Genomic DNA, 15,373 nt, shown 5'->3' with positions numbered 1-15,373 from the left:
GAATTGATACATGTCATTTTAATGTTTATAGTCGTTTATTTAAGGTAAACTTACATTTTTGTAATTTAAAGTCGTTTTTAAAAAATTCAAAATATAACATATAAGAAAATTCTAACATATAAGAAAAATATAATATATAAGGTGTCCTCATTTTTGTATTTTAAAGTCATTTAAAAAAATATATATAACATATAAGGTTTCCTCATTTTTGTAATTTAAAGTCATTTAAAAAAAAAAAAATATAACATATAAGAAAAAATCTAATTTTTTTTATTATATGGTTAATGTGATTGTTTAATTTTTTTTAATAATATAAATTTAAACAAAAATGAAGAAGGATGCAAATTTTTTTATCAAATCTTTATTATTCATAATCATTAATTGCCATATATATGTAAATCATATTAGGTAATTTCGTAGCTTTTATTTAAGGAAATAATACACACTTTCTATATTTTAGGTTAATATAATGTTCTCTAGTGTTATATAATTATAAAATAATGTGATACCATTAGATTAAACTATATTTTATATTAGATGCTCTAGAATTCTTTGAAATAGAATTTAGAAGTCATTTAGAGTGCCACCTAGGATTTGGAATTTTTTTTAATTAATACAAAATTAAGGTTATAATTTTCTAAATGCTTCTCAATTAATATATAGGGGATTTTGCATGATTCCATGATGAGAGTTGAGTGTCTTGAAAATTAGTTTCATAGCTGAAGTCTTCAAAGTCGGTGAGATATGTTTCTTTAGAGTACATCTATGTCACAACAAGCTGTATCTAGCTCCCAAACAGCTTCTTTTTTTTCTATCAACGCTCCTAAACAGCTTGTGCTGCCAATTTGATGAGGTTTCTGAGGTTGCTGTGCGGTTCAGCGGCCATTGATCTGATTCCGGCATCATAGTGGGTGAAAGAAACAAAATCTTAACTATTTAAAACCACGATTATAAACGGTAAACGATTTTCCAAAATGCAATAGAAAGGTTTTTGCTAGTAACTTGTTTTGTTTGTAGAGAATATGGTCGTTCATACATCGCAATTAAAAGTAATTTGAGAAGAGTTTGTTGCATCATAGCAATTTGACTACCAAACTTTAAAGGCTTTAGAGGCAAAAAGAGATGAAAACTGTGCTCTACTCTCCTTTGTTCCCTGCTTGCAAAGAAGCTGCAAAAAAAAATAGCATCAAGTTGCAATCCAAACACGGATTATTATTACTACACTATCAGTTAGATCGTACCTTTAGCGGCTGCTGGATCATCTTGTGGCCTCATTGCCGGGAAGAGAATAACTTCCTGATACATTTACAATTTCAATTCATGAGTATAGTCCATAGGATCAAATCAGTAACAGAGAATGAGATAAGAGACTGACCTTGATGTTCTGCGAGTCAGTGAACAGCATGGCAAGTCTGTCAATACCCAACCCCCAACCACCCGTAGGAGCTAATCCATATTCCAAAGCACTGCAGAAAGTTTCATCTAAAGCCATCGCCTCATCGTCTCCAGACTGCCTATCTTTGAGCTGATCAGCAAACCTTTGACGCTGGACCACAGGGTCGTTCAACTCGGTGTAGGCGTTGCAGAGCTGCGGTCAAGTTTATAATATGTTAGTATAAAACAACTCTAAACAAAAATTCATAGTTAGCTAGTGCTTACTTCATGTTTGTTGATAAAGAGCTCGAATCTCTCGGTGAGAACATTGTTTGATCTATGCCATTTTGCCAAGGGAGACATGATCTCGGGATGGTTGATGATGAAAGTCGGGTTCACACAGGACACTTCCAGAAATTCTCCAACAAGCTGCCAAAAAGAGACATCATATCACATTTTAATTTTCTTATGCTAGATCTCAAGACATGAAAGAGTGAGAGAGAAGATGTTACTTACTTTATCTAGCAGACGAGCTGTTGTCTGAGGAGGTGGGCATTTCACGTCGAACTTGGCACACGCATCAATCAGATACTTGTTGGCCTCTTCACTAGCCAAGTCTTTTGGTATATTAAGGTTAGCCACCTTCTCCAACTCTCCTATCATCTCAATCCTCCTACAAAAAACAAAAAATTATATATATCATTACCATAGTTAAGCTTGCTTTGTTTTAATCACTGGAAATACTGATTTGACTCAAACCTGAACGGAGGAGTGAAGTCGATTTCGATTGGCTCCTTGTCATACCCATTAGCATGATACTTGATCTTGTAACCGCCTGTCAACTCTTTGACCATGCCACTCAACATATCCTCAGTCATTTTCATGAGGTCGTTGTAGTCAGCGAAAGCCATATAGAACTCGCAAGTGGTGAACTCCGGGTTGTGGGTCAGGTCAATACCCTCGTTTCTGAACTGCTTTCCAATCTCGTACACACGCTCCAAGCCACCGACAATAAGTTGCTTCAGAAAGAGTTCGGGTGCGATACGCATGTACAGCCTCATGTCTAGATCGTTGTGGTGTGTCACGAATGGTCGGGCAGCTGCTCCTCCAGCAATCATGTTCATCATAGGCGTCTCAACCTACAGAAAAATTTAAGAATATCAAATGCACGAATACGACTATTTGAAATCAGAGACAGTATGCAAAGAACGAATATAGGTTTTGTAAGAAAATTAGAAACCTCCAAGAATCTTTGATTGTCAAGGAATCTGCGGACGTAGGAAATGATATTAGCTCTGGTTTTGAATATCTGGCGAACCTCCACGTTCAACATCAGATCAAGATAACGCTGGCGATATCGAGATTCCTGACAGCAACAAAAAACAAACAAACATCAAATTCTTGGCCAGTTAGAGACACTAGAAACTAAATCACTGATATTAAATAATGTAAGAGGCTACACCGATCTTTATAGCCCTTTGGAAAACTGATTTTACCTGATCTTTCAGAACATATGCTTCAGGATTTCTTGGTTCACCTGGAATCCAGTTTTCAGGTTTCTACATATTGGAAAAAAAGTGAAACAGATTAGTGCAAAAGAAGATGACTCTTAAAGGAATCACAGCAGCCACGGTGAAACTGCTTTACCTTTGCATTAACATTCTCAGCTTTCCTCGGCATCATGTGGAGGCAATGAGACAGAAGAATAAACGATCGGGGGAAAATACTCAACTCTCCTCTCTTAGTCTTCCCTGAAATTAGAGTAATGTAACCAGTGAAAAAGGATGATAGGGTAAGCCAAAAGAATGAGCAATAAAAAAGAACCGAGGCTGCACAAACCTGGAAACCCAGTGACACCAACAATATCACCACGCTTAGTATTCGCATGGAGCTTCGAAAACTCAGCTTCATCCAATCCTGACTTGCTGAGACAAGCAAAAAAAAGCACCACACCTAAGTAAATCTATCCAACAGCAATAAGTTTGTAACGAGGAGAGGCCAGTAAACAAAGCATTTCACCTTGCATCAGCCATAACTTGGACCTTGAAATCCTCACCATGCAGATCATAGAAGAAGAGCTTGGAAGAGGAAGATCTCTTGCTCATAATCCTCCCTATCAAAATTTTAAAACAAAACAAATCAACATCCTCTACAGTGTAAGGGTAAATCCCAATTAGAGGTTACAACATACCAGCTAGAGAAACTTGAGCGTCTTCAACATGATCACCATTGTTCAAACCACCGTACTTCTCAATATACTCAGGAATAGACATTGTCACAGCAAACTTGTGAGGGTATGGATTCTCCCCCTTAGCCTTCTCAGCCGCAAGGTATTTCAATCTGTTCTCAAAGTATTGCTGCAAAAGAAACACTTGATGATTCATACATTCATACAAACATACAAATCTATCTGCATTGCATAAGATGATTGTATATACCGTTGGATCCATATCCTCATCATCTGCTGCCACAGCCTTCTGTGAGGTTGCCTTGGGAGCCTGAATCAATCAAACGAAATCTCTCTTAAACAATCAAATGTGCGATCGATCGATCGTTCGTTCGTTTACGAATGAGATGAAAGGAGTGATTACTTGTTTGGCCTTTTCTTCTTCCTTGCGTCTCCGCTCTTCCTCTCTCTGCTTCATCTTCAGTTCCTTCTTCAGAGCACTGAGACAATTTCACGAGAGCACTATACTCAGATTCCATACGAAGATTCGGAAAAGTAAATCAAGGGAGAGAACTGAAGCGTTACTTTTTACTCGGAGCTCCAGCTCCATCAGCGGTCGAGGAGGTGGTAGAGTCCATGGATAGTTTCGAAATTGCTTGCGTGGTTTGATCAGCTGAACCTTCCATAGAGATCAGAAACCGTTCCCGTTAAGAAGATGGAGAAGACGGCGAAGAAGATGAAGATAGAGGAACAAGTAAGAGATGAGTCTTCTTCTTCTTTAGGGTTTATTCTTCTCTTTCTTTCTTTTTCGTGCGGGCCCAAGCCCATTAGTGACTCATCGCTCATTAGGGCGTATTGGCTTCTCTCGGTTTATGGACTAACCGAACCGGTTCGCTCAAAATTAACGATTTTGATTTTAGATTTAACTCGGTTTCGTTTTTCCTTTGTTCGGCCAAACCCGAGTCGATTCGATGATTTCCCGAACGTTGATTAGCGAAAGCTAAACCGCACTAAAATCCGAAGGGAAATTTTTATTTTTTTTTATATCATTTATGACTTCCTTTAGTAGAGACTACACATGTTTAAAATTCACAAATTAACTGCAGAATCAAAGATTGACCTATATCTTCATCTATGAAATCAAGTAAACACATCAATTAAACAATAAACCATAGAATTACTTTGAAATTTTAAATAGAAATCAGATTAATATGTGCATGAATGAAACAGATCAAAGTTCCTAAACAGCATAGCATAAGATGATCATAGAATTATATGTCAAGATGTACTATATACTATACTTTAGTCAAAAAAAAAAAAGATGTACCAGAGACAAGATTATAGCAACTAACACCATAAAGATTATTCGGACACAATGTCACAGTGACATGAAATAAAGTTTCCAGCCATTGGTTCTCACAACACATCGTAAGAACAGAAAAAGTAAGTCTCACATAGTTTTTGATAACAGTTTGCTTAACTACTACTGCAGCAACCGCCATTGTTCTCTAGAATTGGCTGACCTTTCATCTGAACAGTTCCACTTCCAGATGTATTGTTTGCATTAGGCTGGCTTCCCATTCTGAAATTAAAGAAGAATAATATGATCACACTCAATCGATACAGCAAATGTAGATACAATGAGAACAAAGACATGAAAAGATCAAGTTCACAATTTCCGATTAAAAACTTTACATGAATGCTTCATTCATTTCATGAATTGCAGCAGAAAAAAAAACCAGAGAATGCTTTGATGTATAATGGCGATTAAGCAGAGTAGTTTAGACCAGCTTCACTAGGGAACATAGAGTGCAATATTAGATAAACTGTGAGGAAAAAAAAAAAAAAAGATAGTAAGCATACTTCTTCTTGATCTCGCCAGCAATAGTTAAGAATGCTTGTTCGACGTTGATAGAATCCTTAGCACTGGTCTCAAGAAATGGAATTCCAAGCTCATCCGCTAAGGCCTGTAGTGTTTTTTTTGTTGTTTAATAGATGAAACGACAGATAAGCAATGTCACAGTTGTATCAGGAGAAACGGCTACTGAACATAAGCAAACTCTAAGTTTTGGACTTTGGTCAATGATCATATATATACATTCATTATCCCTTTAATTGTGGTATACAACAATCTCAACACTCGTAATATCATCACACGGTTACGATTAGTGCTACGATGATACCATCAAATGCAACTGTTCTAACTGCAGATAGGAAAGAAACACAATCATAACTGGAATACAAAATTGCAAGAGGAAACTACTAACAGTGGTTGAGAGCTTACCTTTCCAGTTTCGGTGGAAACAACTTTACTCTCAACCATATCATTCTTGTTACCGATAAGAAGCTTGCAAACACTGTCATTAGCATATCTGTCGATCTCACTCAACCACTGCTTCACGTTGTTGAAGCTCTCCATCTCAGTACAGTCGTACACAATCTGTTGCAACATCATCACTAAATCCCATCAGCTGGATAACATTTCAAAATTCTTCTTTTTACTAAAAAGAGTACACAAAGTCTAGATAAACAAAAAAAAAAAAGGTAAGCTTTCTCACAATGATTCCATGAGCTCCTCTGTAGTAGCTGCTAGTGATGGTCCTGAAACGTTCTTGCCCAGCAGTATCCCACTGAAGAAAAAGAACAAAAGTAAAAATGATTATAACATATATAGTTTATCTAAAACATATTAGTATCAATAGAATATTAAATTAAACTCACGATTTGCAGCTTAACGGTCTTCCCATCCAGCTCAATAGTCCTAATTTTCTGGCATTTGAACGAGATTATAAGTATGCATCAATCAACCATATAGTATATGCTTCTAATCTTATCATATAGTGTTACGATGAATGTATATAATAAGATATTGTGAGAAAATGAACTCACGAAGTCAACACCAATGGTACTAATGTAACTGTCAATGTAAGCATCATCCTGTAAACAAAAAAATAAAAAACAAATTGAGATTCTATAATCGATAAATTAAAAAGGAGAATCTCAGAAACTCACGGCGAATCGGAGAAGGAGGCATGATTTTCCAACAGACGAGTCACCGATCAACAAAAGCTTGAACAGATAATCGCTAGAAACATAAACGATAAACGCTCTGACTAGTGCCGTGAAAGTAGAGAATACAAATGCGTAAATGAAGAGAACAAACACTTACTACTCGGTGCTCATGATTTTCCTCAAGCTTGTTAGTGCGTTTTTACGATTTGATTAATTTTTTCCCAGGAAAACAACAAAGGAGAGTGCTATCAACAACATTGAAGGGACCGGACCCCACGACTTCTAGATTGAGATACGTCCCCGTGACAATAAAGAAGCTTTGACCTCGTCGCACTAATTTCTTTTACATTGTTGACTTTTTTGTCTTCTTATATGGGCTTTTTATAGTAGTGGGCCGGGCTCTAATCTTTGAGTTAGACGAAGCTAATCTAAGGGCCCCCTCCCCCCCTTAATGTTCAAAGAGAGGGATGAGATGAGAATAAGATATGGCAAAAGAATTATCATCAAAAAAACTAGGTGTCTTAGCACACGAGCATAATCATCTTAAGAATACTTATTAGTATATATATTATATAATTATTCTATGTGATAAAGTAAAATAAGAAGGTGAACCTTTGTCTCTTTTAATTTTATTTACCTCTTCAAATCACCAACAAAACCGAAAATCGATTTATACTTTCAAATATGGTGTGAATTCTTTATCATAAAAGCTTTGATATGGTTGATTGACGGTGTAGGCTAGCTACAAATCTTTTTCACCGAATGTTGTGGATTCCGTCTAATCCATCCTGCTAACGCTTGCATCATATGTTTGTTTACCAAAATTTTAGCTTCTTAACTTTAATCTAGTCGGATCAATATCTTAAATAAGAACAAGAGTAGCATGTTTCCTTTTAGGAAAAAACATTGTTTCAAGTTATTATTCTTTTGCGAGAAGTTTTGTAAGTTTTGTGTATATTGTCCATCACACGTATCACATACATATTATCTATACTATTATTAAACTATAATTATGTTATTTGTCATGCATGGTTTTTTGGTTAATGGTTTGAAACATAATAAATTACAAAGTTTGAAATAATAATATTAACTAAACTAACAAATTAATGAAGCAACTAAAATTACTAAAAACATGACAAATGTATTAATGAATTAGCTAAAATTATTTCAAACATGACAAATAAACAAAATAACCTAAAATCATGAAAATCACAACAAATAAACAAAATCAATTTCCAAATAATAGTATAAAGATTTCCGCATCACAATTCTATTAATTCTACGGCTTTAATTTAACTAAGTAAATTTTTAATTCACAAATAGATTCCCCTAATCGATCATTTATTGTTACCCATCAAATCTATATTTTTATTCAACGCGTTTGCAGCTTTGGTAACGTATTAAGCAAAACAAAAATGCATCACGCGTTAACACGGAAAATCCTAGTTATAAATAAACTTACATGACGAAGAAACGTACACAATCTCATTCTTAATCATCTTATACAAGAATCAGAAGAGAGAGAAAAAAAAGATTCAATATGGCGATCGTGGGCCCTAACTTTTGTGCACCGTATCCGGTAGAGTTGGGAATCGTACGAAAGGTGATGACGATAACAGATGGTAACTTCGCCGTCACAGACGTCAACGGCAATCTCCTTTTCAAAGTCAAGGAACCATTGTTTAGTCTTTCCGACAAAAGGATCTTACTCGACGCATCAGACACTCCCATTTTGACTTTGAAAGAAAATGTAAGAACATACACTTTCTATTCTGGTAAAATATATTTTTTCAAAAAACTGTGTTCAGTTTATTAAGATATGTTAACATCATCCTTAATCATTCGTAGCTAAAACCTTTCCCTAATGGTAATGGCCATGATTTAACATTTTTTCTTATTGAAATATGAATTTGTAGAAGGTGAGCCTTCACGATAGGTGGCAAGTGTTTAGAGGAAAGAGCACAGACCAAAATGATTTGGTATACACATTGAAACGATCGTCGATGTTTCAGCTGATTAAGCCAAAGCTAGATGTTTTCTTGGCTCATAATAAGGAAATGAAGGAATGCGACTTCCATGTCAAAGGAAGTTGGATCGACCGGTCATCTGTCATCTATGCTGGAAAATCTGACGTCATTGTTGCTCAGGTAATCATCATTTTTTTCGATTATTTGTCTCAAAAATCTAAACCCAACCGTGGTAGCTCTAGTTATATAGTATGATCGATTAATTTTTGTTATCAGATGCACAAGAAACATACCGCGCAGAGCATATTGATAGGGAAGAGTAATTTCTCGGTTACGGTTTATCCGAACGTTGATTATGCGTTTATAGTCTCTCTCATTGTAATTCTCGATGACATTAACCGAGAAGATTCCGAAGACTAAACAATTTTCTAATAAATGGTTCTTGATTTATATTATTATATGAAAGACGGCATATTTAATTCTTGATATTTGTAAAAGTTTTATAAAATGCGTTTGATAACAAATATGATAAAAATAATTTAATGGATACAGTTCTCTTTGCCTCGACAAAAGGATTATTGAAAACAAAAGTTTATTCAGTTCCTTGAATCAATACTTTTGCTGTCGGAAAATCTCGACCCCTAAGTAATCAATAGTAGTCTTGATAAGTGCAACATTTGGCTTCGATACCTTCACCCGAACAGCGGTTATCCGAGGAAACGTTTCAAGCGTTTTGGACGCGATGAGTTCTGCGACTGTCTCCAGAAGGTTTCTTGATGGCCCTTCTACAATTTCTTTAGCTATGCTGCAAAACCAATAATCAAACCATATAAACTATATGTAGTGATGGACATGGATAAGTTGTATTGGTAACCTGAAAATGTCAACGTAGCTGATTGTGTCATCTAAGTTGTCTGATTCACCAGCCTTTTTAAGACTCACCCACGCATCAATGTCAACAAGAAACATCTGCCCTAAAGTCTTCTCTTCTGGAATCGCTCCATGGTAACCGTAAAACTTTAACCCTTTGAGTATCAGTTTGTCTCCTCCAGACATTGACATGTCTTTCTCCGATGATTCTCTTCCAAGAACTATATAATAAAACTGCATGTAAGCTTAAGGCTTAAGATAAAAAGCTTTACAAAACAAGAGTTATGTCACAATTTATACACACAAGCTTTTGCAACAAATAAGCAGGATTATCTATCTTTGGTTACTTATTTACGCAGTAACATTTACTATAATAAATCCACATTAAGTCCACATTACGCACAAGATTAGAGATAAACATAGCAACTAAACAACTTTTAACTTTTGATGTCATCAATTGTACAGAGTGTTATGTCTTTTTTCATTCTCCTTGAAATTTTTTTATTAGCCAACAGAGAAAATTATCAGAAACCAGAGTTTGTAAAACTACGACACGTTAACTAACTAATGAGATTCAAGGAATGGTGTTGTCTGAACAGTAAATCATTTCAAGAGATAAATTAATTCCAAATATTAACGACACGTTAACTAACTAATGAGATTCAAGGAATGGTGTTGTCTGAACAGTAAATCATGTCAACAGATAAATTAATTCCAAATATTAACTGAAAACTAAAGAAGTAAAATCAGATGTTAATAATACACATCTCTCGATCTCTGTTATCCAATTAAGAAACTTAGGACATACCTCGCGGTGACAACGTCGCCAGAGCCGTCGTTTCAAGTGAGCTGTACATCTCTCCACCGTTCTCGGCAACAGGATCAAAGATTAGATGAGTGAGAGAGACAGGGAGCGATAGGAGGAAATCAGTTTTTCTTATTTAAGAAGGAAGTTAAATGGAGCAGGTAGAGAGGGTATGATGGTGGGCCAATGTAAAATAATTCTAAAGGCCCAATATCGAGAGTCATTTAGTCTTTCTTCTTCCTGGTCCATCCAATATCTTATTTTCTTCGTGCAACTTTACATTAGAGAGAGTCGCAAAATTTCAGGAAAAAAGAAACAAAACAAAACAAAAGCTAAAACGACTTTGTCCATATCCTAACTACCTTATGAATCTAATCGGTAAAAGAGCTTTATTAATTTTCTACTACACCACACCACTCAACCATCCTCGTGCTCATGCGGATTATGTCTTTTACATTTTTTTTTCACCGGAATTTTATTAAATAGGACATGGCCCAACTGGACCAAATCCAACACAAACAAACAAACAAGACCCAAACAACATGTCCGAACATTACAAACACTTTGGGCCCAAAACCCAAAAAGAGAAAACCCGTTGAGGAAGGCATCCACGCGTCCCACCACGTGGACGGACACGTGAACGAACGTCCGGCGTTCTGAGACACGCGTCAAAGAGAGAGCAGACGGCCTTCCACCGGCGATTGTGGGGAAATTCGACGGAACTCCGCTGTCAAGTAGAGCCTTACCGATGAAGAACAACTCACTAAGGAACCATCTTTACGGTTGTTCAAGTCGCACACCAGATCTATGTTTCCAGAAGAACGAATCGCCTACAATCGATCCCACCACTGTCGATCTTCCTGCTTGAGAAATGGTCACCTTTAATGATAAGAAAAAGCTCGAAGATGAAACAACTCGCGCGAGGAGAGGAAGCGATGACATCGAGACTGAGGAAAGAGAGGCGATTGGACAGAGAAGAGCGGGAAACATCGATCAACGAAACCGGGATCGAACCCAGTGTAAAGCCGCTGTCGTCATCGAGAAGAACGCGGCACGGAATCAAAATCCGGACAGCTCCGTTGAAAAGACCGCAAGCCACCGGAGTCAGAAGCCGGCTATACTCGTCGAACTGACCAAGTATACCAAAGACAGAGTCACCGAGAGAAACCGGCGACAAAACAAAAAAGCTTTATCTCGATCTCTTCTTCGTGAAAGATCGTAGAGAGAGATCGAAGAAGAGAGAGAAGCTCCGCTTACAATATAATCTGGTGTTCTATATATCTTTTACGTTCATTCTTTTTTTTTTTACGTTCATTCTTATGTAAAATAAACTTCATTCTTTTCTTAGTGCTTCATGAATTATTATTCTTACTTCTCTTGAGATTGTTTAAACTAAATATCATAATCAAAATAACCAATTCGTTTGTGCTAATATTATATAACATTGACGTCACTGATAAGTTACTAGCTATCATGATCGATACTTGTACTATCCTAGGAACATGTCTCGACCAAAACTAATGGTTCATAAAAATTAATCACAATTCAAAATCCAAACAACTAAAATTAATTCTTTTATAGCAATATATATAGATCAGCAGCTGCAGAATTTGGATTTGACAATGATCTGTCCAAAAGAATCAAATGTCTGGATCAAAGGGCTGTAATGTATTCCAAAGGGTAAACAGGACTGGAGAAAAGTGTCACACGAACTCTTGGCGTTGGAAAGATCCAGAGAAAAGCAAAAGCTCTCGAGAAAGTAGCACTAAAAATTGTGGTTGAGACAAAAACCCATCATCTTCAACGCTCAAATGATTCTAAGACAATTGTGTTTTCTATTTTCACTATTTTGTTTGTTAACTGAAGTTATTATAATTGTGCAGTCAATGACTAGCGTGACGACAACGCTGAAGTTCCACCATCTCATATGCCGATAATATCGCTGACTAAATATCCGGTTCTTTTATGATTTAATTCAAACTTGAATTACGGGTCGTATTATTTTATCTCGTCGTCATATATTTGGATAGTTGAATACTTTATAAGTTCACCAGTTGATACGACTCAACGAAGTAGATAGTTAAAGATGAAATTTAAGACATAGTTCTTCGTTCAAATGTATCGTTGTTATTGTTAATTAGTTTTAAATTTAGAACTAGATCTCCGTTGCGCGGATTTTTGTTTTTATTTATTTTTATATAAATATTTTGTTTTCAATTGTAAATTGGTATATATTCTAATATATATGTGTCTATAATTTTTTTAAACATAATAAATTTACGGTCTATTTTTTTCATTGAATAGATTGTTTCAAACTTTCAAATGTATTTGTATCTTCTTCTATATATATATTTTCGGACTATTATTTCATTATTAAAATCGTAACTATACATATAAAGATTAGTAAAATATTATTTTACGGTCATATTCAAAGATCTTGTAACATTTAACAAATTTAGAAATTTTTTAAAAAATTAAACTTTTCGCTTCATAGATTTATATTATCGAGTAAATAATAAAATATTTAGTTTTTGTTTAATTTTTAAAATAAACTATATAGTTTAAAATTTGTTTTCATTGGTTTAAGGTAGTAAAGATTAATCATTGTTAGATAATATGATTTTTTTTTATTTAAAAAGAAATCTTCATAATTTTAAAAGTTAACATCGACAAATATTTAAATATTTAACATATGGAGGTATAGTATTACAACATTAAATTATATATATTTAATTTATATTATTTATAAATCCAATGGATCATCTATTGTTTAAATCTAATTAGTGATAGCCCAATAAAATTTTCTAGTAGACCCAAAATTTAAATGATAAGATTAGATATTAAATGTAACATGACTTTTTAGGAATAGGTCAATTGTTTAAAAAATCACACATGAATCAAGGTTGTGACTTCTGTTTTAATATATAAGATGATAATGCATAACATCCGTTTTCAAGAGTTAATAGCTTGTTTTAACCTTTTCAATATATATCGTTAAACTATCCATTAATCGTAGTTATCCATTATATACTAAAGCACAAGTCATCTATCAAATCAAATAGTGACACATGGAATTTATTTACAAAAAAATAATGCCCATTTAAGAAAAAAAAGTTCTGGTCCCAATTTAAAAAACGGCAAATACCTAAATTCCTAAATTTTCTCACAATATCACCACTATGTTTAAGATAAAATCACGATCAGAAACTGTTTTATTTTCTATTTACCTTTTAATCTTATTTATTTTACTTTTTTTTTAACCTAGATTCTACTCTCTTCTTCGTATCTTCATTCTTCTTCTGTCGACCTCTTTTCTTTCTCCTTCTGTCCAGTTCTTCCTCTGAACAGAAACAAATTTCACACACATTTATTATTACACATATTTTAATAATTTTTAAATAACTATTTTACATGTTTTCTTATAAAAGAGTGTATTAGAGGATTTTAAAAACTTTTGTAAGTCTATTATAAAAAAATAACTGTTTTATATACATGTTTAGTTTCATGGTTTTTATTACATTAATTTTAAGTAAATTTATTTTAAGAAGACTTATTTACAAAATAAACACACATAAAACCGATGAATCAGATATATGATATTTCTAGGTGGTATGCAGCTCCAAAAAATGTGTTTAAATAAGTTCAATTATTATTAACCAAAAAATAAAACTATTACGATTTTTTAAAGATAATTTAAATAGTAGAAAAGTTTTCCCGTGCTTTAGCACGGGGTGATAATACTAGTTTTTAATAAAGCAATCGCAATGGTATTCATCGTGTTTAAATAAAGCAGAAAGGCAACCACGCGTCTGTGGTCAGGTGGTCAAGGCGTTCCGTGGATCCCTAAGGGATCCGAGTTCGAATCCGCACCACACCAGATTTCCACAGCGCGTGGCCACCGGGGCTTTCACATTCTCTCTCGGAAATGATTTACCACATAAAGCAGAAAGGCTTCTTAACTCATGAGCAATTTAAATAATAGGCATGTGGCTGTGATGTGTGAAACAACTCAACGAATCTCTAGTCATGCTAAATATAATTTAAGAATTCCTGATATATAAAGAGTGGGTTGGCTAAATTATAATGCGATAGAAAAAGAATGATCATGCATGAATGATGCATTAGAGACTGCTTGTTCCTTTAGTGCGAAGCATAACTAGGGCCAGTGACCACCGCACTCCAGTGGCATGAAGCACATTTGTTGTCAAACGTTGTCGCATAAGACCATCATTTAGATTTTAAAGTGAAATTTAAACTCAATTGTATGCGTGAACCTATATGCATGATCTTGTAACGATAGGATTGATCGTGTCAAGATGTCTTAAAGTAATGGACATAGAATAAAGAATGGCAGGCGCCTCTAATCAATACATTTTACTACTAGGTTAAAACTAGCGCCTTACACGGAAATGAACATTATATATAAAAATTATTTTATGTATTATATGTTTTTACATATCATGAAATAATAAATATATATTGAATAATCAAAAATTGATAACTATTACATATATAATTAAATTGGTACAGACATATAAATCAATTTTATTAATCCAAACAATATTTTTTTCTATTTGATAGAATATGTAATTAAATTTAAATGATATTAACATATGATATCTTGCATATTTACATTGTTTTATCCATTCACCCATGTGCATTTTGATCATATAGACTAAGATTTAGCCATGTTTAGGTTGCATTTTGCATACATGAGTCTTTATCAGGTATTGGAGTACCACATGGAGTTCTTGGAGGCATTTGGGTGCATTTGGAGCTCAAAAGAAGTGTTTAAAGCGATCATTGGACGAGCAGAGCAGGGGAGCGAGGTTCCGCAGCGACGTCATGAGGTCGCTCCAAAGCACCTCTCAGAGCGACCTAGCTGGAGCGACCCCGTGAAGTCGCTCGCCATACTCACCCCGTGAAGCGACTTGCCCAGAGCGACCTCCCGGAGCGACATCACGAAGTCGCTGTGTCCCACTTCTCAGAGCGACCTTCCTAAAGCGACGCCATGAAGTCGCTCGCGTTCTCGTTACTCCGAACAGTCTTAGATGACCCTGGAGCGACCTCTCAGAGCGACCTACCAAGGTCGCTCCCGATCCAGAGTGACCCGTTGGAGCGACACACCAAAGTCGCTCGGGACCTCTCGCCCGGAGACACCAAAAATCGGCCCTGGAG

The 15,373-nt window shown here is 35.2% G+C and overlaps 4 protein-coding genes across 4 annotated transcripts; 1 reads left to right on the top strand and 3 right to left on the bottom strand.

The window, feature by feature from the left end:
• Window positions 1-951: 951 nt before the first annotated feature.
• On the bottom strand, window positions 952-4,308 carry LOC106336618 (lysine--tRNA ligase). The gene is made up of 15 exons (XM_013778100.1): window positions 4,127-4,308; window positions 3,966-4,041; window positions 3,813-3,872; window positions 3,566-3,731; window positions 3,394-3,487; window positions 3,214-3,299; window positions 3,022-3,125; window positions 2,871-2,933; window positions 2,615-2,740; window positions 2,134-2,513; window positions 1,891-2,047; window positions 1,660-1,803; window positions 1,376-1,588; window positions 1,242-1,296; window positions 952-1,168 (listed from the first exon to the last, which is right to left on the bottom strand). Exons 1-15 carry the CDS (start codon window positions 4,225-4,227, stop codon window positions 1,137-1,139), a joined length of 1,857 nt encoding a protein of 618 aa, XP_013633554.1. The 5' UTR covers window positions 4,228-4,308; the 3' UTR covers window positions 952-1,136.
• A 508-nt stretch (window positions 4,309-4,816) lies between these two features.
• On the bottom strand, window positions 4,817-6,820 carry LOC106343077 (ras-related protein RABD1). The gene is made up of 8 exons (XM_013782205.1): window positions 6,711-6,820; window positions 6,554-6,626; window positions 6,431-6,478; window positions 6,263-6,310; window positions 6,100-6,171; window positions 5,826-5,981; window positions 5,405-5,508; window positions 4,817-5,123 (listed from the first exon to the last, which is right to left on the bottom strand). Exons 1-8 carry the CDS (start codon window positions 6,722-6,724, stop codon window positions 5,018-5,020), a joined length of 621 nt encoding a protein of 206 aa, XP_013637659.1. The 5' UTR covers window positions 6,725-6,820; the 3' UTR covers window positions 4,817-5,017.
• A 1,206-nt stretch (window positions 6,821-8,026) lies between these two features.
• On the top strand, window positions 8,027-9,061 carry LOC106327039 (protein LURP-one-related 10). The gene is made up of 3 exons (XM_013765046.1): window positions 8,027-8,303; window positions 8,470-8,700; window positions 8,797-9,061. Exons 1-3 carry the CDS (start codon window positions 8,094-8,096, stop codon window positions 8,938-8,940), a joined length of 585 nt encoding a protein of 194 aa, XP_013620500.1. The 5' UTR covers window positions 8,027-8,093; the 3' UTR covers window positions 8,941-9,061.
• Window positions 8,993-10,330, bottom strand: LOC106327048 (dihydroneopterin aldolase 1). Its single transcript, XM_013765058.1, has 3 exons — window positions 10,199-10,330; window positions 9,395-9,611; window positions 8,993-9,325 (listed from the first exon to the last, which is right to left on the bottom strand). The coding sequence occupies exons 1-3, from the start codon at window positions 10,245-10,247 to the stop codon at window positions 9,130-9,132; spliced, it is 462 nt and encodes a 153-aa protein (XP_013620512.1). The 5' UTR covers window positions 10,248-10,330; the 3' UTR covers window positions 8,993-9,129.
• Between the last annotated feature and the right edge of the window lie 5,043 nt (window positions 10,331-15,373).

This window comes from Brassica oleracea, chromosome C1, assembly GCF_000695525.1.
Source record: "Brassica oleracea var. oleracea cultivar TO1000 chromosome C1, BOL, whole genome shotgun sequence".
In the NCBI taxonomy this organism is placed as follows: Eukaryota; Viridiplantae; Streptophyta; class Magnoliopsida; order Brassicales; family Brassicaceae; genus Brassica; species Brassica oleracea.
This window is presented reverse-complemented; position numbering and strand designations above follow the sequence as displayed.

Excerpts from the sequence above, each read along its gene's own strand:
- LOC106327039 (XM_013765046.1), top strand. The coding sequence starts at position 8,094 with ATGGCGATCGTGGGCCCTAACTTTTGTGCACCGTATCCGGTAGAGTTG. Across the intron at positions 8,304-8,469 it reads TTTTGACTTTGAAAGAAAAT|AAGGTGAGCCTTCACGATAG; the intron begins GTAAGAACATAC and ends ATGAATTTGTAG. Across the intron at positions 8,701-8,796 it reads CTGACGTCATTGTTGCTCAG|ATGCACAAGAAACATACCGC; the intron begins GTAATCATCATT and ends TTTTGTTATCAG.
- LOC106343077 (XM_013782205.1), bottom strand. Across the intron at positions 6,311-6,430 it reads GTACCATTGGTGTTGACTTC|AAAATTAGGACTATTGAGCT; the intron begins GTGAGTTCATTT and ends TTCAAATGCCAG. Across the intron at positions 5,124-5,404 it reads GCTGGCGAGATCAAGAAGAA|AATGGGAAGCCAGCCTAATG; the intron begins GTATGCTTACTA and ends CTTTAATTTCAG.
- LOC106336618 (XM_013778100.1), bottom strand. The coding sequence starts at position 4,227 with ATGGAAGGTTCAGCTGATCAAACCACGCAAGCAATTTCGAAACTATCC. Across the intron at positions 2,741-2,870 it reads CATATGTTCTGAAAGATCAG|GAATCTCGATATCGCCAGCG; the intron begins GTAAAATCAGTT and ends TGTTGCTGTCAG. Across the intron at positions 1,589-1,659 it reads TCTTTATCAACAAACATGAA|CTCTGCAACGCCTACACCGA; the intron begins GTAAGCACTAGC and ends ACTTGACCGCAG.
- LOC106327048 (XM_013765058.1), bottom strand. The coding sequence starts at position 10,247 with ATGTACAGCTCACTTGAAACGACGGCTCTGGCGACGTTGTCACCGCGA. Across the intron at positions 9,612-10,198 it reads GGCGACGTTGTCACCGCGAG|TTCTTGGAAGAGAATCATCG; the intron begins GTATGTCCTAAG and ends TTTATTATATAG. Across the intron at positions 9,326-9,394 it reads AGCTACGTTGACATTTTCAG|CATAGCTAAAGAAATTGTAG; the intron begins GTTACCAATACA and ends TTGGTTTTGCAG.